The sequence below is a fragment of the Delphinus delphis genome, chromosome 2, assembly GCF_949987515.2.
Source record: "Delphinus delphis chromosome 2, mDelDel1.2, whole genome shotgun sequence".
Taxonomy (NCBI): domain Eukaryota; kingdom Metazoa; phylum Chordata; class Mammalia; order Artiodactyla; family Delphinidae; genus Delphinus; species Delphinus delphis.
Window position 1 is genome coordinate 3,548,369 of NC_082684.1, and position 22,533 is coordinate 3,570,901.

The window sequence follows — 22,533 nt, forward strand, 5'->3', positions numbered from 1 at the left end:
TCATCCATAAAGTGTCAGTAGAAACAACTTTCTTTCCTACTTCCCAATAAAATGCTGCCCAGATGGCAAGCTTATGTATTTATTTTTTTATTGAGCCCAAAAGAAGCTTCTAGTATGGACCAAGTCTGGTGAAAGAGCAGCATATCACCGAAGAGAAAGGGGGCGTAGTTTTTTGGAACTGGGGAGCAGGGGAGATTCAAGAAACAGTGTAGTGGTATTAACTGCAATAGCGGTCAAAAGCTCCTACCAGTTAGATGTATCGGGAATTTGTTATCAGGTAACTATCTGCCATTATTACAATGAGAAAGATGTAGAAAAAGGTAGACAGTGGGGTAGAAAGACATTATTCTTTATAAATAAAATGTTCACTTGTGTCAGTATTCACATTAGAAAAATAAACATTCCTTGGAGTAGACCTCCAGGTAAAATACATACAAAGCTAGGACTGCGGTTCTGCCTCCATTTCACTGACAGGGCTCCGTCTCCATGGTTTCCAGAGGAACTCCTTCCGGGGGGCCCGGCTGCAGGGCAGGCCCCTCTGTGTCGGTCACTATGACAATGTCCCCCTCCCCAGACACTATGGAGCCTGGATGGGACAAGGTATGCCCATCAGAAGTCTGGATAAATATCTGCTCCTGTCGCTGGGATGGCAACGTGGGACCCCCACTGGCATTTTCGAAAGCCATGGCTTCCCTGACGGCAGTGATGCCCTCCAGCTCCCTCTGGTCAGCGTGTGTCTCGGTCCCGCAGGGCGACTGGTCCAAGTCCCCTGCGTGGCCTGTGAGGCCCCCTTCAGGACCCAGCAATCCACCCTGGCTGGGTTGAGGCCCCGGCTCGGACGTGGTGCCGTAGGCATAGCCGGCTGGCATGACGTCCACGGACCATGCTTTCTCCTGTGGCGGGGCCGCGGCCTCCAGAAGCAGGACCTCGCCGGGGCCGGACCGCGGGCTGCTCAGGTGGGAGCCGCGCACCTCGCGGAGGCTTCCCGCCTCTGCATTTCCAGGCCGGCCAGGCAGCAGGGCCATGGAGGTGCCGCAGAGAGCCCGGCTTCCCTGGCCGTCCCCAGCATCCTGTCCTGACAAGTGTTCCTGGGCCTTCTCCCCAGAGGACGCTGCCACCTGGTCTTGGGCCAGAGACCCTGGTTCTCCTAACTGAGTATAAACCCCCAGCCCACGGGCTTCTCGAAACAAGAGAGCAGGGTCTGCAGACCCACTCCCGGCGGCTGAGTCAGCAAATGCTTTCAGCTGCTGGCCCGCCTGTGCTGTGCTGCTGTCGAGCTCAGAAACCGGCATCGTGGGACTTTCTTCAGGTAGGTGAGACGCGCCCCCATTCACTCCAGGGGCAAAACCTAAACAGTTGGGAAAAACAGACAATCATTTGTGTACTGCTATGGCCGGTCACTGTACTCACTATGCAAAACAAGCTAGTCCAAAGTAATTTTCTTGCCCAAAAAATGAAAACATAAAACCCTCCTTGTTACTTGGTAGCTTCCAAGAATGGATGAAATTAAAAGAGGAAACTCAGACTAGTTAGGGGAGAGGAGCTGTGTTCCAAGCAGGTGCCAGAGGGTTTTCATGGTTCTCAATGAATAAATCTGCCCTCCCCTCCGGAAGAATTAAGTAATAAGTTCTAGAAGGGAGAATGCCTCTTTAAATTAGAGACTTCAGGATCAGGCGAGGTATCGGGCGGCCCTGATAAGATTTTAGAAAGTTGTATAACCATTCTCAGCGTGCCCGCCATACGTTCGAGCTGTCTCATTGATCAGTTCTGGTGAAATAAAGCCGGAACACGTCCCATTTTCGAACGTTAACTCTCAGCTGGCACTTAGAGCCAAGGCTCACGAAAGCCAAGCCGTGGACTTGGTGTGTCCTTGGGACCTGTCCCTGGTCTCAGGTCTGCCTAACTTCTTGGGACCCCCGCCAGGTACAACCGACTCAGTACCACGAGGCAGGTCTTCGTTTCAAGAAAGCACCCAAGAAAACCCCAAAGACCCCAAGACTCATGGGGAATAAACATGGAACCACAGCACACTGGGAGGTTGGGGTAAAACTCTTGAGAAACCAGAGGGTTCTCTGAGATGTGGCCATAGGGGCACCCACCCGAGCAGCAGGCCTCTGAGCCCCGGGGTGCACCCCGCAAAGAGTGTTTTACCCGCACTGGCAGCTGGGGCACACGAGGCCAGCCTCTGCAGGCCTCCACCATCGGCAGAATACTCTGTGGTGTCCTGGGGCACAGTTTCTCTTCTGGTCCTTTTCACCGAAGCCAGCCTGTCCTCTGCGGTCTAGGAAGAGAAGATGCAACCAGCTAAGACTAGGGAGAAGCAGGCCATCTTGCACCTTTTCTTCCTGGAAAACAGTGTTGTGAGTTGAAGAGATCCAACCCCAATAGTGCAACGTGGAGCAGACAGTAGCCGGGCGCCCCTCAGGGCCACGCCCACCTCATTCTCCCTCTTCTGTGGGCCAGCACCCTCCAGGTCCTCCGGGTCATCCTCTCGGCTGCTGCGCTTGGGAGGAGTGCAGTCCGTGTGTATTTCTTTTTCCCTCAGGAATTCTTCTGTGATTCCTAAGGACTCGGCAACCTGAGCAGAAAGGGGCCCATAGAGACAGTCCACTCAAAACACAAGATTCGGAATCATGTCAACACTTAAGAACAAAGGGCTGAGTTTAAATCTATGAAGTCCCTTTGTACAGCAAGGTACCACCTAAACAGTGGGAAAAATGAAGATAAATTGTCGTCACAAGCTTCATAATGTTAGTCTGACACCATGGTAACTTTCTTGCCCATTATTCCTCCTTTGCTGAATTCTCACTGGTATCTTCAGAAAGATAATCCTGCCTATTCTGGGACCAGATCTCCTTTCCCAGTTGGTGGAAAGGATGTGGGTTTGAGAGCCAGAGCTGGACCCCAGCACCTCTGCTCAGAACCTGGGTGACCTTGGAAACCACCTACCTGCTAAGTCTCCTTATCTTATGAGGGAGACCACAGTTGCCCTGAAGGGACTTTGTAAAGATTAGATTAGACTCCCTATGCAAAACCTACGTAAAGCACTGGATGTTAAGGTAATAACCAACAGCTATCATCACTGATACCTGGACAGCATAAAGAGAACACCACAGAGCAGGCAAGGGGTGGGGAAGGAAGGAAGGGCAGCAGGTCAAGGTTAAGCTAGAGAACAGGGGTCGGCAAGCTTAGTGCCCAACAACCTGACAGTGTCCCCTGCCAACAGAGCCACTGTGTTCGCTCCAAAGAGGCTGCGTCACATCCCGAACTGCCCACAAAGGGTCCCAGTGAGCATGCACAGCGTTCGTGCACGTCCTGTCTGCTCCGTAACAGGATGGTACCCACACCGGCTTAACCAACAGTCTATAAACAGGTAGGTGACCACTGCCAACTGGGGCATCTATGGGAGGCCTAGCAAAGAATCCACTGCATTTTAAAAATATATGATTTAAGAAAATAAAACACAAGAATTTATTAGGTTATATTAAATATTGAATTTGTATGAAACTAATGATCATGGCCAAAAAAAAACCAAAAAACAAAACCCAAAAAACCCATGTATTATATTACAGTGTAGATTAAGACTTCTTGCTACAGAAGCAACTAACTGCTCGTACTGAGAAAACACTCACCTTTCCAATCACAGACAGGCAGCTCCATTGTCAGTGTAATCACATGTTAGGAGCAAAGTCAACATGGCCTAAGCAGTCTTCATTGTTGTGTGAGTGATTTTTTTAGTAAACCTGACACCACTTATTTACCTTCTGACCTACTTACTTACGTACCTGTATTCACTAGCTGGTTGTATTTCTTAGATCCCGCATATAATTGATGCTATACCGCATTTGTCTTCCTCTGACTTACCTCCCTCAGCATAATGCCCTCCAAGCCCATCCGTGTTGTTCAACAGTCTGGCGAAACCAGACTATTACAGCCCCGGCACGTGAGAGCCGGAAAAGCCCGTGAGCTCAGTGCTGCCCTTTGGCAGAGGGGTGGAGGGTGCAGGGACTTGCCGGGAGTCAGTGAGCTGCTCAGTGGAGGCACAGACCTGAGTCTCCGTGCTGGACACAGTGAGAGGCCCCTGGTGACCTGACCACGGGCCACACTCTGCCCAGCAAAGGGTTTGATCCGAGACAAGTAAATCCTCATCAGCTCATGACATCGTTTGGTCAAGGACCCAATATAGCTAAAGGCAATGACACTGAAATGAGAATTCTGTCGACACAACCGCAAAAAATAACTACTGGTCCCTGTGTAACTCAGCCCTTTGCAAACACCTACACACTGGAGAAAGACACAGTCTATTCACTGTGATCATTGGTGAGTGGGAGGATTATGGGTGTTTGCAATTTTCTTTTAGCTTATCTGCATTTCCGAGTTTTCTGAAAAAAGCATGTATCGCTTTTACATTAAGAAAAAAAACCTGCACTTGACAGTAGAAAAAGCTAGAAGAAGCTGACTGGGAAGATGTCACTACTAAAATAAACATCCTCCTTTTTAATGGACAGCCTTCTTTCGGCTATAAGAGCGAGTCTCTCTTGTGAGCTTGTTACCTTACTGTTGTTTATTTCCAGAGAACAGGGACCAGAGCTATGGAGGTAATCTTGACACATTTTCTTAACCATTTTATGCAACTCTTCAAATTCCTTGTACACAGCTGGGAAGAAAGGTTTTGCTAGATGACCTTTTTCAACCTTAGTGAAGATAAAGATGACAAAAAAAATGTTTAAACCCAAGGCAATGAAATGGAAAATACAGAGAGAAATCTGAAAGAGGAAGGACTCAAGCTCCTCAGCCCTCAGCAGCCATGAACACAGGCACTGCCTTCGCTCCCCAGCGACAGCCTATGTGCCCAGCACTGTGCTCGGCAGGGCACCAGAATGGGCCTGGGAGAAGCGGCCCAGGAAACAAACCAGCCCAGATGAGGGCCACAAGAGGATGGTGGCCAGGGGAGCGGTATGGGAAGGCAGAGAGGCCCTGAGGACGAAAATGGGCACAGTCCAGGGCCTGCAGGCCAGGGAGGGCCAGGCCTCTGCTCCGCGGGGCGCCTCCGGGGAGCGTGGGTGCCGGTGGTGAGGCCGCATCTCAGAGCGGGCTTATCGGGGGCAGAGCTGCAGTGGAGGAGGCTGGCAGGTGGGTGGGAGCCAGGAGAAAGGTGACTGTCGCTCCTCCCACACAAAGTGAAAATAGTCACGGGTCCACGAGCGGCCTGCCTGAGAGCCGTGTGCTGGGCATCCGGGCAGGACCGGCAGGCTCACTTTAGCTCTGTCCTGGGGCAGGGAGAGGATTTCCAAGGGCCTGGCTCCTTCTAAGTAAATATGAAGGATGCCTTTCTAAATAACTTCAAATCATCCCCTCAATCACTTAGAAACACTAAGGAGACTCACCTTCATCAGAAGAAATTCAGACACGGTCACGACCTGAGCCAGCAGAGGCAGAGCCAACTCCACTAGATCCTCCCGGTCACACTGGTGGAGAAACTACCAGAAGAAAGCGTTTGACATCTTTGACAGTATGGAAAGAATTTCCCAGCAGCCAACGAGTTGTTGTAGCAAAGAACACAGAAGGCAGAAAGTTCCCTAAATTCTCAGTGATTACGCGCCTCTCAACTGTAAACGTTCTGCCTTGTTAAGCATCGCACTTGCTCACCCGCTGACAAAGCCCCGTGGTCAACGGTGGGTTCAGAGTCTGGTTCCCGCGCGACAGCACTGAACGAGTGATGGGCGCCAGGCCCTGGAGAAGGACACAGCGGTGGGGAAATGTGCTTCCTGCTCTCCAGAGCTCACCAACTAGTGCCCGAGACGAAAATGCAAGCAAATCCCGGGGCAGCCCTCCGCCAGGAGACCACCACCAAAGCACATGTACAGGCAGGACAGACGAGGAGACTAGGACCCAAGGTGGGGGGGAGGGGGAGAGGATGCAGGGAAGGCACCATCCTCAGTCCTCAGGATGGGGGAGGGGTGAGTGAAGGGGGAAAAGAGGAGTCATGAGTGCCTCTGGGCACCCAGCTGAGCACCCAGGCAGCCCCCTGATAATAGGGGGTGGGGCAGGAAGCCAGCCTGTGGGCTCCGGCAGGATGTGGAGGGCTCTACAGGACAGCAGGTGGGGATGCCTGAAATCAGCTCTGAAGCTCGGGAGCGGTCTGGACAGAAGTACAGGTGTGAGAGTCAGCAGATGGAAGGTGGTTTGAGAAACCAGGAGGATGAGTGAGATCACCCAGGGCGGCAAGAATGTCAGGGCAAAACCGACACTTCCTAGAAACAGTCATACAAGGCTCAGGGAGGTCACGGGCTCAGGGCTTAGGAAGGGCCATCAATTGGGAGCTGCAAACTGGCAGGGGTTCCAAGGAAGCCACAGATGGTCATAAAACAGTCAAAAAGCAAAAGGAAAACCTTTTCATTTGCAAGATAAAAATGTCTAATCGTGACTTTCAAGAGCCCTTAGAGCAAAACGACCAGGTGGTTTCCAGCACTCAGGAGGCGTGAGAAGGTGGGCGTGTGGGGCATGGCCCCTCTGCGGTCTGGCCCACGTCCGGACGTCCAGGATGCGCATCACAGCAGCAGAGAGGGCACCTCCTCAGTTCCCCGCTTCCCAGCCACGCGCACCTGGCCGTGCTGCCGCTGACTGCTCTGGCCGCCACCTCTCCCCTTGCACAGCGTTCCCACCCAGCCAGGACAGGGCCCGTTACTGGACAGACACCCAGTTCCTGTATAAATGAATGCCCGTTTCTGGGGAGACTCCCATCTGTAAGATCAAGAGCGGTGCTGTTCGGAGCAGTCCTCGACTCTCAGTATGAAAGGTGTGGCACTGCGAGTCAAGGTGACGTGTTAGGGTCACCTCACTGGTCTCAGATCCAAATTCTGGATCCGCCACCGACCTGCGGGGTGACCTGGTACAAGTTAACAGCCCCTGTGAGGTTCAGGTTTCTCACCTAAGTGGAGCTACTATGGTCAGGGACTCAGTGAAACGAGGCACAGCAGCTGCGCCGCTGCAGTGCCTGCGGGAAGCCCGTGGTCGGAGCTGGGAGGCGGGGCTGCTGACAGCAAGCCACTCCTTCTGGGGCCAGTTGTCTCACTAACTTATCTCGTGCTCTCTCTTGCTGTTTTTCACTTCTTTTCTTTAAGATACTCATCCAGCCATTAGCAGGCAAATAAATACATCCTAGTCAAAGACAATTCGGGTAAGTTTGGGTTTCCGCTTTTCTAAGCCAATCCAACTAAATTCGATAAACTTACTTTCAAGGGGGTGGAATGGAGATTCTAGAGTTCAAAACCTGAAACATGCTTTTATACCTTGAAACGTTTTACAAAAAAATAGAAAACCATTTCTGTTGTTTTCTAAACTGCTTCCATGAAAACACAGCTTATAATTATTCTAAAACTGAAAAAGGCAAGCCGCTCTATATTTAAGGCCCTCTGGTCATTTCAAACAGGTACACCTAGGAGTTATTTCAGATAATGCTGTCTTTGAATTTATTACACACTTCGTCTAATTACACATCAGGTGAACTGCTTAGTTGACCTAAACTGGGTATTTTACTTCTAAATTCAGAAACCTAATAGTGAACTGCCACGTACCATGCCAGAGACACAGGTTTCAAGAACAGGGTTCTAAGAGCGACGCACCTCCAGGAGCCTGGCTCTGCTCCTTGCCGGGCCCTGTGCACACGCTGCCCCAACGCCCACCTGCGGGCCAACCGCTCCACTCTGCTCCAGGACGGCTGCGCTGGGCTCTGGGAGGGCCACGGAGTAGCCGCTTCTTCTAGGTCCGGGGTGTCTCTCTGATCCCAAAAGGGCTGAAAAACTTCCATTTTTTGGTTCAGACACCAGCGCCTCTTCAACGTCTACAGACTGACCATTCTAGATAGGGTTGCACACCCAAACAAAAATAAAATAATCATGCTTTATACACCATGATGAAAACCTTAAAGCAGAAAAACGTCAAGTCAAAAGCAAGGAACTTGCTAAATTCTTCTTCTTTGCATAATTAAGACACATAAACTATAATCAATGCATCTTACAGGTAAACCACGTATCCCTTTAAGACACCAGACGAATACTACCCTGCAGGTCAGGGCTGACAAACCCTAACCCTGGGGTGTTGCCCAAAATGAAACAAAAGACTTTTCTGATGTCACTACCATCTTAAAAATTGACCTGAATTTTGTTAATTCATAATTTACCCATGACTTTTAGATTTTTTAAATTATTTTTTATTGGATATATTTCAAATACCATAAAGTTCATCCTTTGGAAATATACAATTAGGTGGATTTTAGGATATTCACAAGGTTGTGTAACCATCACCACTATCTAATCCCAAAACAGTTTCATCATCCCCCAAAGAAACCCTACACATTATCACACATTCCTCCCTCCCCCCAGACCCAGCAGCCACTAATCTACTTTCTGTCTCCATGGATTTGCACAGCTTTGTGAAAAGAATCGGGATCTAACACTATCTAGCTATTTCCTCATTCTGTGCCAATTCCCTCCTCCTCTGAAAATAGGAATAATACACCTACATCTCCCAGGACTGGTGGAAGGTTAAATACAAGGAAAGGTAGCACAAAGTGTGTCCTCTTAAAGAATTTTCTCTCCAAATCTTCATTAAAATGGAGCCTCAGGAGGAACGCCAGGTCCGCCTGTGGCTTTAAGCACCACGTGGCCATCCACGGCCGACTCAGGAGAGGAGACGAGACATAGTTCTGGCTGGAGGGAGCCGCTCTGGGACCCCACGGCCTCAAAGCCGTCTGGAGCAAGGCTAGGTGCCTCAATTCCAGAAGTCAGATATCCAAAAGCTGCTTTTGCTGTGGTGTAAGATTTCATTACTGAAGGAAATGGAAGTGCCAGCCGACCTGGTCCTCCAGTTTGTCTGAGGCAGTCCTGGCTGTGCCTGCTGTCCCTTGGAATGATTAATAGTGCCCCTTTCATTCTCAGAATGTCCGGGTTTGGGTGACAAACTACATGGTCATGCTGGTCCTACTACAACTTAAGAAAAGTTAGAGGTCTCTCAAAAGTCGCGCTCTTGCCAGCTGTGAGATGCGTAGAAACTCCTAGCAGAGGCAACCGGGCCTAGAGTGCAGGCTTTGAGGTCAAAAGACCTGGGTCTAACCCCAGCCTGGACAGAGTCCTAGGCGTGCCTCGACGGGGAGCCCGTCATCCCCTCTGAGCCCCATGCGCCTCGTCTCCAGTAGGGACTCCTGCACCTGCCTTTAGGGCTCTCACAGGATGAGAAAACGTATGTGATGTTCCTGCCCAAAGCAGGCGAGCAATAAACGGTATTACTGTTATTACTATTATTACTGAGGCTGCAAGGTGAGACAATATTTTTGAATCCTAACACAGGGCTGTCCCATGGTTCTACCACTAGGCCTCACTCAGTACAGATCTCCTGGGCCCAGGAGGTGTCTGTTCAGGCCCCAAGGAGCGGATGTGAAAGCGGAAGCAGCCGCCGGCCTCAGCCCTCCCGCAGGAACCCTGTCCGCTGCTGGGAATGAGGTCGCCACGAGCAGGCAAACATGCATTTTCAACAGCTTCCAGGTCCCTAAAGTCACAAACTCCCATCAAGTAGTCACATCAATTCCAACGCCGGTTTCTCTATTTAATGTCTGAAAACTACAAATAACGAACAACAGCTAACACAAGTCAAAGGAAAAGGAAGGAAGCTTAAGACAAAGAGGGATGAGGGCGACCACAGAGGCCTGCCACTTGTTAACGTGATCCACCTGCTGTTTTTTAAATAACTGACCTACTGTACATGGCACACAAATGCTCACCACACATGTTGGGTAAGTTAAAATTTCAGTAAATAAACGTTGACGTGGTGATGCAAACTCATGGTGACTCGTATCTGCTTTGTCCGATTGAGTTTCGGAAGGGGCAAAGCAAGGAGAGAACACGGCAAGCAGACGTCTTACTGCGGATGCCCCAGGCAGCAGCCCTGTGGACTGGCGCCCCCCACTTGGACCTTTCCCAGGCCCACAGTCATGTCAGCATGAGCCGAGAGTGGTTGCGATTAGTTTTACTGACCGGATCTACAGGACTGGTGCCTGCGTTCCCGTCAGTAAACCGTCGGCACTGGACGGAAGACACACTTCTCCTCGATTATCTGGCAGCAGTGCAGACAACGTAAAGTTAATTTAAGGATGATGGGCAGGGGACTTCCCTGGCGGTCCAGTGGTTAAGGCTCCATGCTGCCAATACAGGGGGCGTGGGTTCGATCCCTGGTCGGGGAACTAAGATCCCACATGCCGTGCGGCATGGCCAAAAAAAGATTAAAAAAAAAAAAAAAAGGATGGGCAGGAATCCGGACGCTATCACCAGACAGAAACGTTACCTGCAGGCCACCCCGTGCTGAGCGGGCCCCTTCCTCACTTAGAAGCGCTGGCGTGGACAGCTCCCGGGATGCCAGGCTGGTGGTCCTGCCCTCCGTGGGGCCCAGGATCATGCTCCCATTGGCTTTCTTAGACAGCAACGTCTCAGGCTCCAGGTGGCCATGGCCTGGATTCAGCTTAAAGTGCCGGGCGAGCCCCCCCTTTCCTATATATGACTTTTCACAGGTCTGACACTTAAAAGTTTTGGGCCTCAGAGAGCAGCTCGATAAATCAAAGAGCGCCTGCCTTCCGCTGTGGTCTTCATCTTCCTCCACGCTCAGTTCTGAATAGTCGTCAGAGTCTGAGGGGTGCCCACCGGCCAAATCCTCTGTTTTTATGAATTTATAATCTTTAGCTTTATACTTGGGAGGTCGAGATATCCGTCCAGAACGTGTTTTCACTTTTAAAGATTTTTTTAGTTTCTTGGTGCATTTTGTTTGCGAGTTGGAAATAAATAAATTTGCTGGACTGGATGAAACAGATGTTCCTGCTGGTGGGTCAGAGGCTGACAGAGGGGACAACGTGGTGCCTTGTCCACTCAGGGCCTCAGAGGCCAAGACTCTCTTCGCAGGGTCTGGTCGGAGGGCGAGCAGTGGCCTCTGGACGAACACCTGAACAGGAGGCTGAGGTGAGTGACTCAGGAAACGCGGCTGTGGCCCGGTGCTCAGGAGGGGCTGCGCCCCGAGCAGCTGCGAGCTGGTGACGCTGAGCCCCAGCGCGCTGCAGTGTCTCCCGAGCGGCTGGCTCGGCCTGGCTGTCTTGGGCTGGATGGTGGCCAGTGCAGGCATCGGCTTTTCCTGACCTTTCGTCCCTCCAGATGTAACCTTGACACAGATGGCTTCCAATTGCTTAAACACAGAAAGAGAAAAGAAGGACTATGCTTACCAACATTTCTACAATTTTACTCTCATCGTAAATCCACTGTTGAGATTTTTTTCTAACTTATACATCTTACATAGAAAAGAGTCTATATAATGTATCTGTAGTGTTTACAGTGGTGCTTCTCAACCCTTCTGCCCAGTCCACAGTAATCCATTTTACGTCACACCCCTCGTGCTTACAGAAACATTTGCATATACATAACAAAATAAAACGTTCACGCCCTTACCACTCCTGCAGAAAGGCCTCTGACAGCATCTACTCTACATCACTTTAAAAAAAAAATACCAGTCAAGATCCAGTAATGAGCTCATGAATATCCTTCTTTATAGTTTTACCATATGTGTGTTAACCTGGAGTTCTTAGTACTCTAAATTGGACTCAATTCAATATGTGGCCTCTTTTTTAAAAGTTTTCAGTGAAATTCTGGAAACCAAAAATGCCATAAAGAACTATGTAATTCAGGTCGCTACCACCTACCTTACAACATGCAACATTACTACCCGGGGAAAGCCCTCTGCTATGCCCCCAACCCGCATGCCTTTTTCTTCACCCTGTCCTGAATCTGCTCTTTACCATTCTCATGCATTCTTTATATTACACTTGTAGATATCCCTAAAGATATGCAGTTCTGTTTTGATGTGTTTTTAAGCTATAGGTAAGTGAATATCATCTCCGGTATCTTGTTGGGGCTTTTTCCTCCCTATCTTGTTTGTGAAATTCATCCATATTGAGGTGTGCAGCTCTCAGGCGTTCATTTGCTCTGCAGCATGAGATCAATGTTCTCCTGTCAGAGGACAGGTGGTCACCAACCCTGCGCTCTCTGGTCTGCTCTGCGCTGTGATGTACGTGTGTGTATACACGTGTGAGTTCCTCCAGGGCACACACCTAGGAGCGGGGCTGCATTTCTTCACCAACTTTTTTTTTGACATCTAATGAAGTTTTAAATGCATGTGCTTTTTTTTTTTTTTTTTTGCGATACGCGGGCCTCTCACTGCTGTGGCCTCTCCCGTTGCAGAGCACAGGCTCCGGCCGCACAGGCTCAGCGGCCACGGCTCACGGGTCCAGCTGCTCCGTGGCATGTGGGATCCTCCAGGACCAGGGCACGAACCCGTGTCCCCTGCATCAGCAAGCGGACTCTCAACCACTGCGCCACCAGGGAAGCCCCGCATGTGCTTTTTGATCCCCAGCAATCCTGCTTCTTGGATCCCAGAAGAAACACTGGCACAGGCACAAAGATGTATGTCTGGGAGGTTCAAGGCAGCACTGTCTGTAACAGCAAAACACCCACCAAAGGGAAGGAATGCTGCCAACAAGGTTCCACAAATACTGAGCAGTGACCGGATGCCCGACACAGCGCTTTACGCAGACTAAATGCTGTCATGGGCTCGGGGGAGGGGCAGCAAAACAAGGCTCCTGCCCTCACCAAGCAGAAACAATGAGCATCTTTCTCCAGGGAGAAAAGACAGACAAACCTCATCACCCAGAGCCGGCTTTCTCAACTGCAGCACAACTGACATTTCGGACCAGTAAGTGTGTCGTGGCAGGTGTGCTATGCACTGTTGAGCACCACCCCAGCCTCTACCCGCCGGATGCCAGTAGCACTCCCCAAGCTGTGACAATCAAAAATGTCTCCAGACAGCGCCAAACGCCCCCCCGGGGCAAAACTGCCCCCAGCTGAGAGCCACCGATTTGGGGTCACCAACAGGCCCTCTTTGGACTCAACCCTCTACCAAGTAGAGGGTCAACAAAAATACCACACAGGACAGAATGGAAACCCTTGAAATCAAGCTGGGGTGTATCTGTCTGAGTGCATGTTATACACTTACTACAAACAGCAGAGACAAGTCAACATATTGGTTTTTGAGGAAGGGTACAGAGCTGGTCCTGGGCTACTGTGAATCCAATGACAACTAGATTTACTTGCACATCTTTTAAGAATCACATTTGTTTCACTTTACTACCAATCACTTCGAAAGTGTCTCTAAGCTCTTGGGGTATTACCAGATAATGCCATTAAAGACAGACAGAACCCCCCCACCCCCCAGGCCAAATCCTATTGTTTTAGAATTACCACAAGTGGCCAAGGTGGTCTAATTCTTTCATCTGCTTTCCAGACCAGTTTACCAAGTGGGTACTATACTTGATACTTTGTTATATGTCTATTTCATTCAACAGAGTTTTACTAAGTATCTCTGGGTGCCAATACACAAACAAAAGTTAAGTCCCAGCCTCACCCTTGCGGAGGGGGTGTTTCCCCTGCCCCACCTCAGTCATCTACAAACTTGCTGACTCAGGATATCCTGCCTCAAAATCTGTACTTTCAAAACGCCACTGATGATTCTGAAGGCAGAGTAGGTTTCCTAAGGAACACCGATAGGAAAGCAACACCAAGGTGCAATGGGTGCAGTAAGAGGGGCAGGAACAGTTCAGGCCTGGTAGGCTTCCCAGAAGCGGTGACCTCCGCGGGGGGCCTTGAAAGCTGAGTTGAATTTTTGCCAGATGGAACACATATTCTAGGTGTAAGGAAAAACGTGTGAACGCAGGGATGCATGAAAAAGGGCACGTTGTGTGGTAGGAAACTGGAAATGTTTCTGTGGGGCAGGAACGGGAAGGATGGGAGGGATAGGGGCTGACCTGTGGGAGTGTGTCCACTTGGTCTGTGCCTTCTAATCCACACCACCCCCGACAGAGAACCACAAGGCCTGGGATCTCCAAAGGCACACCCTGCCCCACCTCTAGCACTGCCTCTCCTCTCCTGTATTTTCAACTTGGACCCACCCTGCAGATCTAGTTCAGATGCCACCTCTTCTGATCCCCTCAGCCAGAAATAACCTCTCCCTTTCTCTCAATGCATTTAGTTCTTTATCGTACCTCTAGATTTCTGGCCTTGATCAGAAGTTATCCTGAGTCATGTTTTACCTGCCTGGTAACATCATAACCTCCCTAGGGGCAAGGTACACATCTGATTTGTCTTTGTGGCCTCCATGGCACAGCTTGGGGTGGCGGGGGGGGGGGGGCGGGCGGGCAAAGAATATTAGCTGAACAGACTGCAAAATTACATCGTCGTGAATGCAGGTAGAATTTATAGCATTCCAACTAGATTAGCTACCGAACACGATCATGCTACCTAAGTTTGCTTTCATTTTCTGGAATACGTCATTTTTGGACTCTTTCCTAAGCTACCAAACCCAAAAAGCTGTAGCCACATTCAACAGGCCCTGGAGAGTAGCCACACCTAGGGGACCCCGGGCAAAAATCACTCAACCCCTCTGAGCTAGTTCTTCACCTGTAAAACGCTGATAAAAGCACTTCTGTGTGGCTGCTGAGAACCAAGCGGCTCAGCACAGTGCCAGGCACGGAGCAGAGGCCAGCAAATGAGCCACTGGCACCCTTCGGACTCCACAGACCTGCTGTGCAGGGCTTATGTGAGAGGCATCTGTTTCAACAGCAGAGTACGAGCTGGAAAGCTCACCCAAGGAGCCAAACCTCCCACAAATAAGGAAACTAAAGCCCAAAGAGGTCGCGTTACCCAAGGTCACACCTCTAAGAAGTATGGCATTTGAGCAGGATCATACTTGTCCTCCCAAACTTTAGTGAGACCACCTTTCCAGTCTTGATGACCAACTGGATATGACCCTAAACTGTCAAAATCACTCAGTCAAAAACAAAACCGGGGCTTCCCTGGTGGCGCAGTGGTTGAGAGTCCGCCTGCTGATGCAGGGGACACGGGTTCGTGTCCCGGTCTGGGAAGATCCCACATGCCGCGGAGCGGCTGGGCCCGTGAGCCATGGCCGCTAGGCCTGCACGTCCGGAGCCTGTATTCCTAACTGTAGAGGCCACAACAGTGAGAGGCCCGCGTACCGCAAAAAAAAAAAAAAAAAAAAAAAAAAAAAAACCGTAAGTGAAACCCCGTGAAGATCGCTGATTCTATTCTCTGCCTATTTATTCTAGTGGAAGAAAAATCTATGGCAATTTTAAAGTAAGAAGCAGTGTCCTTTACAGGCCCAGTGCTGAAAGGGGATGCCTTTACACGGAATGGGAAGGACTTCAGGCTTCAGGCGCCACACCGGACCCTCTGGGCTCGGAAGACCACGTTCTAGATCCAGCTTCCCTAGCAGCCAAGAGCTGTGTGACGGGAAAATAGCGCCGCTGAGAAGGGATGTTGGCTAGTATACAGAGTGCTTTCACGTGTCTCATTCATTAAGCGAATGTCGGGCACGTGCTGGGCCATTTGTAACTGGGGTTACAAACACAGGCACTGCCACAAGCCTGCACCAAGTTAGTGTAATGTACTTAATTCTGTCCCGAGTCTCGTCCGTGCCACTTGCAGCACCTTCCACATGGAAAATTCTCCTCTTAATGTCCTTCTAACCCCTTCTGGTCTCCACTCCGGTGTCAGGCCTAAGGACTGCTCACTCTCCAGCAGCCCCCGTGTCAGGCCCACAACATGTCTCACATCCTTCAGGGCTGTGGTCGACGCTGCGCCTCGGGCAGGGCCCGGAACACCGTGAGTGATCAAGGCGGAATGAACGGACGAAGGCCTGGGAGGGGAGCCAGGCGGCACGGAGGAGCCCTGAGCAGGGCTGGGTCCCAGGCAGGGGCCGCCATGGGCACAGGCTCCGAGAGCCCGGAGCGGGGGAGGAGTTGAAAACGCTGGGGCGGTGACAGGTGCGGGTGGCCTGCGGTCCCCATGGAGCTGAGTGTGGGGACGCCCTGAATTGTAACGCGGGCGGACACCGGTCTCTCGGGCTGGGCAGCTCTAAGGCCTAAGGGGGGAAGCGCGGGCGCGGGCTCCGGCCTGCCCGCCGCGAGACCTCGTCCCACTCCGGGCCTCAGTTTCCCCGGAGGTCCCTCCCGGCGCCTCACCTGCGGCGGTAGCAGGCGCCGCGGGCGCGGGGGCTCGGCCCCGGGGCCCCGCTGCAGGGCGGCCTGCTGGGCCGCGTCCCGCAGCCGCCGCGCCGCGTCCTGCAGCACGAAGGGCGGCGGCGGCGGCTTCGCGGGTGGCTGCGCCTTCGTCACCTGCTCCAGGACCCGCCGCAGCTGCTCGGGGCCCAGCGGGGCCACGCGCGCGGCGCTGCCTCTCTGGCCTGCGGGAGCCCGGCGGCCGCCGCCGCCGCCGCCATCCTCACTGCCGTCCTCAGCCTCAGGCTCCGCGTCCGCCATAACGGCCGACGCGGGGACTCGAACCCCGGTCACTGAGCGCCGACCGCTCAAATGTGCGTCACCTGGGAAAGGGGGGCAGCTACGAGTGCCCCGCAGGCCAAGACACCTCGGAAGGCGAATGCACCTGACCGAGCAGATCGGTAGGCGTGGCCTGAGCCGGCCCGGCTCTGCCACCGCTTCACCAACAACAGGAACCGGCCGAATTTTCTTACGGCTTGTCGTAGACGTATGTATCGTTCACATATCACCTTCTCCAGGAGCTGTCCGGGAACTCTCAGGCAAAGGTCCTCGAGGTTCCAGAGCCCCGGCCCTAACATCACCCTGGCCAAATGTTCTCAACGTCACGTGAAGACCCTGCCTGGACGTAGACTCCTAGGCCCCACCTCCAGACCTTCCGATTTAATATATCCGAGAGGTGGTTCGAAGTGTGAATTTTTTTTTTATAAATTTATTTTATTTTATTTATTTATTTTTGACTGCGTTGGGTCTTCTTTGCTGCACGCAGGCTTTCTCTAGTTGTGGTGTGTGTGTGGGGGGCTATTCTTCGTTGCCGTGCGCGGGCTTCTCATTGCGGTGGCTTCTCTTGTTGCAGAGCACGAGCTCTAGGCGCACGGACTTCAGTAGTTGTGGCTCGCGGCCTCAGTAGTTGTGGCGCACGGGCTTAGTTGCTCCGCGGCATGTGGGATCTTCCCGGACCAGAGCTGGAACCCGTGTCCCCTGCCTTGGCAGGAGGATTCTTAACCACTGCGCCACCAGGGAAGTCCCTCAAAGTGTGCATTTTTAACAAGTGTGCTCCCCAACCCCGAAATTGTTTCCATGCCGGCCCCCTCCTCCCCACCCACTCACCCAGGCGGGGCGCACCTCGAGGGTGTAGTTTTACTCATTCAGTGTCCAGCGGTGCACGCTCAGGCAATGAATGATGGACGAATATGAATGAATGAACAAACGAGCGAATGAACAGCCCCACCCCTCTTCACAGCTCAGTCCGCAGCTCTACCGCCCCCACTTCTTCGGCCCATCCTTTCCCAATCTCCCCTCCTTTTACTCTCCTGATTCCGCGTGTCTTGTAGCCGCTAGTGCGTGCACCTGTCTCAAGGGGGCAGTAGAGCCATTGGTCAACAAACACTAAGAGCTTGCTGGGTGAGTCATCATCGCTGCCCTCTGTATAGAGTCTAGGCTGGAAGAAGGAAGACAAAACCAGCATTTGCTGTATGATATGATGAATGCCATGATGCTCATGGTGGGGGCAGCTGGGGGCCAGGCTGGTGTCTGAGAAGTTTCCAGTGAACTTGCTGATCATTTTTCTCTCCACAGGACCACCATCGCATCGTCATCATAGTCAATCTTGCGTTCGCTATGCTCCCTGCAGTGTCTATCATTAGTGGCCTCACTAAGGATTGGCCAGAGGGGAGATTAGATTTGTGGAATTTGTTTCAATTTCTTTCTTTCTTTTTTTTTTTCCCCTCAATATTTATGTATTTGGCTGCGCCGGGTCTTAGTTGCGGCACTCAGGATCTAGGATCTTTGTTGCAGCGTGCAGGATCTTCCTTGAGGCATGCGGGATCTTTAAGTTGCAGCAAGTGGGATCTATTTCCCCTACCAGGGATCGAACCGGGGGCCCCCTGCATTTGGAGCGCAGAGTCTTAGCCCTTGGACCACCAGGGAAGTCCCTGTTTCAATTTCTTAATCCTTCTGTTTTCTTTCTTTCTGTCTGTCTTTCTCTTTTCTTTTCTTCCTTCCTTCCTTCCTTCCTTTCTTTCTTTCTTTCTTCTTTTTTTTTTTAAACTTTTGAAAGAAAGATCTTTTCATCCTTCCATCCTCAGATGTCAGAAAGATCCTCTCTGATCCCTAAGTCAAGAACTGCCCCTCATCTAGAGCACAGTATCCCATTTATCTTTCTGAGCCTGGAAGGGAGGAAAAACTTTTCCTCTATCCTCTCAGGTTCAGTCTCTGGGGGAGTGTGAATTAAACTGACAAAAGACAGATTAACAAGAAAAAAGACCATTTTTAATAATGTATTTTTATTCATGTACCTACAGGAATTCATGGAAAAATGTGACTCCAAGAGGCAGTTAGAATGTGGGGCTTATACAGTATTATCTTAACAGGGGAGGGGATGGGTGGAGAGGGCACTTACCGGACAACAAACAACTTAGGAAAGAGAAATAGGCTCTTACCTAGAGTAGATGGGAGATAAGATAGTTTTATGACAATGCCTGTTTAGGTGATGCCAGCTTCTCCTCTCCAGTGATAAAAGTCAGTCTTGCCTGATTGTTTCCTGGGATTTGTGACAATTGAATTCCTCTGAGTCCTTTTGGAAGGCTCTACTTTAGGCAGATGAGGGTTTCCAGGAACTCAAATGGCTTCTGCTCAAAATAATTTTTATGCCACAGAGGTGTATTCTGGACCCCTTCAAGCCCTTGTTTAGGAAAGTACGGGCTCTGAGGGCAGTAACCTCGGCTGGCTCCTCCTCTGCAAGGTCCTCGCATCTAACAGGGTGCCTGTAACACACATCCAAGGTGCGAAATGCAACCAGTGTACAGGTGTCTATTCTAGAGGTCAGCAGCCCTAGGTTCTCCTTCTAACTGTTCATAATAACAACGGTCCCATAGCTGGCATTTAGTGGGCACTTCTAGTACACACTGAGCACTTACCAAGGGCTTTAAGCCTGTGGTCTGTGGCTTTAAGCCTTGAGCCGTTACAGATTTAAGTCAGAGCTTAAGACCTATTTGAGAAAAGAATGAATGATTGCCCCCATGGCCCCGTGACAAGCTGAGAACAACGCCCTCAGGGTCCAGTGGTTAGGACTCGGTGCTCTCACTGCTGGGCGGGGTTCAATCCCTGGTCTGAGAACTAAGATCGAGCAAGCTGCAGGGCTTGGGAAAAAGAAAAAAAAGAATGAATGATCTAGTAGATGTTCTCATTGGAGATTTTTCAAGCATGGTTGTGAAATGGAGCAGGACTGTATGGTCTTTGCCCGCCATGTCCTCCGCCTGCCTTTTGTCTGTAGAAAAACTTTAGCCAAAGAATGAGAGTAACCAGAGAAGTGAGAAAATGAGAAAGGAAAACAGTCAAACAGGACAAAACAATAATAGTTTAGTCAGAAAACAAAGTCAAGGAGATTTAGTTCCTTCTCAAGGGCTATACATAGTATTCTGAGCCGTATCCTGGGAGCTGTCTTGTAGGTACTGAAATCCCCACCAGGTGGAAGAAAGTAACTCCATGATGACCAGACCGTAGCCATGACATAAGCTGCCACAACTCCGAGAATCGGCCTCAAAGGAATGGGAACAAACCGACCCTGGAACTGAAGATTAACTGTACTGAAACAATCAAGATGATGCTATCAGAGCACCGCACAACAAATTTCAAGATGACTGTCAGAGCTGACTGTGCTGTTTCTGCATGCAGCCCCCTCCCTCTGTCTATAAAAGCTCTTGCCCACTGGCTGTCAGTGGTGGGGAGTTGGCCTTTGGACAGGACTCCGGCCTCACTCCCCGCCACATCCCTCCCCTCACCGTCGGCATCTGAAATAAAGCAAACTTTCCTCTCCACCAACCTTGCCTCTTTATTGGCTTTTGAGCAGCGAGCAGCCAGACCCCACTTTCGGTTACAGTTGGACCCTGATATAATATGGCATTCACCCTTAAAAGCTAGACTTTGTTAAACTAAAAATGCCTGACTTGGATTATGAGTGAGAAATTCATCCAGCTGCCCCTCTGGCTACACACTGCAGAACCGGGAGGAAGAAACGTGAAGTCTTAGAGCTCTCTGAAAAACAAAAAAGCAGCAAGAGGTTTCCAGATGCTTCTGTTACCCAAAAACTGGGTTCGCCTCTTGGTGGGTGTGGAGCCAAAAGACAACCAAGCCAAAAATTGAGAGAAGGAAGGATGTATTACTTGCAGAGAGTAAGGAGAACACCAGGGAGCTCTCCCAAAGCGGTGTCAATCCAAACAGCAAAATTGCGGAAGGGGCTTGGGTGGTATATGCATATTCATGAAGGGGCTTGAGCAGAGGAGAATTCAGCCTAGAATTGGGGCAGAGTTGTTGATTGAAATCACGAGGGTCAGAAAAGGTCAACATCATGAATCTTTAGGTTCCAGTAGATCTGGTGAAGAAAGTTTAAATTCTGCAAAACAGCTCAAGAAAGTGCTTCCGGCTAATCTTTACCACTGAAACAGAACTGGGAGTCTTTACAACTGATTTATTATCTTTGGTATTGTTACTTCTCTAGCCCAATAACAGTTTGTTCTTTCGTTCCCTTAAGATCGTTGTTACTGAGACCTGTTCAAGGGCAAGCATTGTGGCCAGGCTTAGATCACAAAATGACTTAGGCCTGAAAGGGCTTCTCCCATGTCAAGAAAGCCATGCCCAGTTCTCTTCCTCCCGCCTGCTGCCCAATCTGCTTACACTTCCACAACCAGAAGGGCCTCACTAAAAACATGGCAGTCATTGGCTGGTCACTGTCTCCATGTGGGTTGGAATTTGTGTCTCTCATTTACTGCTCCCTGCCTAGACTAGGGTGCTGGACATGCAGAAGGCTCTCCGTTAACATGTGTGGGATGGGGCTCTCTTTGGCAGCACATATACTAAAACAGGAAGGATACAGAGAAGATTAGCATGGCCCTCGCGCAAGCATGACACTCAAATTCTTGAAGCGTTCCATATTCAAAAAACAAAAAACAAAACAACAGCAAAAAAAAAAAAAAAAAAAGATGTGTGGAATGAATGAATTCCATTCTCCCTGGATTTTCAATTCTAAGAACTCCAGAAAACTGAGGTCTCCCCGCGAGGGCCCTCAGAAGCTCTGCATTAGGTAGCAACCGGCGGTGGCAACTGAGAGCATCCTAAAAAAAGACCCAAAGTGGGCTGCAGGCTTGCAACGCGCGGGGACTTGGGGTAACCAGTCAAAGCCCGAGCCCGCGCGGGATCCTGCCCTCCCTCCCTACCCGGCAGCCTGCCCCAACTTCCGGACCGAGTCCAGAATGATTCCGCGACTCCCTCCTGTTTGCACGCGGCTCACAGCACTCAAAAGGCATACTTTTCAAAGCCAGTTACAGTTGTAAAACAAACCCATAACGTGGGGGAGGTGAAAAGGAAACCGGCACCTGTGGCCCGTACGGGGATCGAACCCGCGACCTTGGCGTTATTAGCACCACGCTCTAACCAACTGAGCTAACCGGCCACTGAGCGCACCAGCGCCGCCGGCATACCTATGAGATTTCTCCGCCTGCTCCAGGCCGTGAGCCGGCCAAGCGCCTCTAGGCGGAATCAGCCGTGCTGACTCCCAGCCGGCTCCCGCGAAGGGCTGTTGTCATCCCCATTGGCCAGATGAAACAACTGAGACCCGGGACCTTTAAGGAGAAAAGAAGTGACTTCTTACAGCGAATCGGAGGCTTTCGCAGGGGAAATGCAAGCTGATCTTAAAATTTAACTCGGGAGCAGGATTTTCCAATACTGCAACTCAGTGCAATTTTTATTCATCTCTGAGAATCCTTGCAGCATGGAAACTTCGTGTGTCAAGAGCATTTGGCGAGGCTAAATACAGCTTGGAAAATGCAGAAAACCAGAGAAAGGACAAAAGAACCACCGAATTCCCCACCGCCCCGAAACAACGGCTACTGGAGACTTGGCATCCTTCTGGCCAATCTTTTTTCACTGTACGGTGTATTAAAAAAAATTATATATATATATATGATTCAATTCAACCTTGTTAAAAAGAATATGATTTTTTTTTTGCGGTACGCGGGTTTCTCACTGTTGTGGCCTCTCCCGTTGCGGAGCACAGGCTCCGGACGCGCAGGCTCAGCGGCCATGGCTCACGGGCCCAGCCGCTCCGCGGCATGTGGGATCTTCGCGGAACAGGGAATGAACCCGTGCGCCCTTCATCGACAGGCGGACTCTCAACCACTGCACCACCAGGGAAACCCTGAGAATATAATTTTTATGTTGCTTTTTGTACTTAATATTCTATTACAAGCATATCGTTCAGTAATTGAAAATGTCATTTTAAATGGTTCCTCAGTGTTTCTTCAAGTAGGTAAGGCATAGTTCTTCCTTCCCCCTCCTTCTGGAATGTCTGGAAATTGTTGTCATTTTGTCCTCTCTTGCTA

General features: G+C 50.6%; 1 protein-coding gene and 2 non-coding genes across 6 annotated transcripts; 1 reads left to right on the forward strand and 2 right to left on the reverse strand.

The window, feature by feature from the left end:
- Positions 1 to 239: 239 nt before the first annotated feature.
- Positions 240 to 16,433, reverse strand: ZNF839 (zinc finger protein 839). Of its 4 annotated transcripts, XM_060003893.1 has the most exons (8): positions 16,124 to 16,433; positions 10,339 to 11,223; positions 7,626 to 7,859; positions 5,388 to 5,480; positions 4,554 to 4,694; positions 2,438 to 2,578; positions 2,152 to 2,281; positions 240 to 1,348 (listed from the first exon to the last, which is right to left on the reverse strand). In XM_060003893.1, exons 1-8 carry the CDS (start codon positions 16,418 to 16,420, stop codon positions 465 to 467), a joined length of 2,805 nt encoding a protein of 934 aa, XP_059859876.1. In that variant the 5' UTR covers positions 16,421 to 16,433; the 3' UTR covers positions 240 to 464. The 4 variants fall into 4 exon arrangements, with proteins under 4 accessions (XP_059859876.1, XP_059859878.1, XP_059859877.1 ...); XM_060003895.1 differs by lacking the exon at positions 7,626 to 7,859; XM_060003894.1 differs by lacking the exon at positions 4,554 to 4,694.
- Positions 16,434 to 20,985: 4,552 nt separating this feature from the next.
- LOC132421253 (U6 spliceosomal RNA) lies at positions 20,986 to 21,092 on the forward strand. Its single transcript, XR_009518542.1, has one exon. It is a non-coding gene; the product is annotated as a U6 spliceosomal RNA (small nuclear RNA).
- A 439-nt stretch (positions 21,093 to 21,531) lies between these two features.
- On the reverse strand, positions 21,532 to 21,605 carry TRNAI-AAU (transfer RNA isoleucine (anticodon AAU)). Its single transcript has one exon. It is a non-coding gene; the product is annotated as a tRNA-Ile (tRNA).
- Between the last annotated feature and the right edge of the window lie 928 nt (positions 21,606 to 22,533).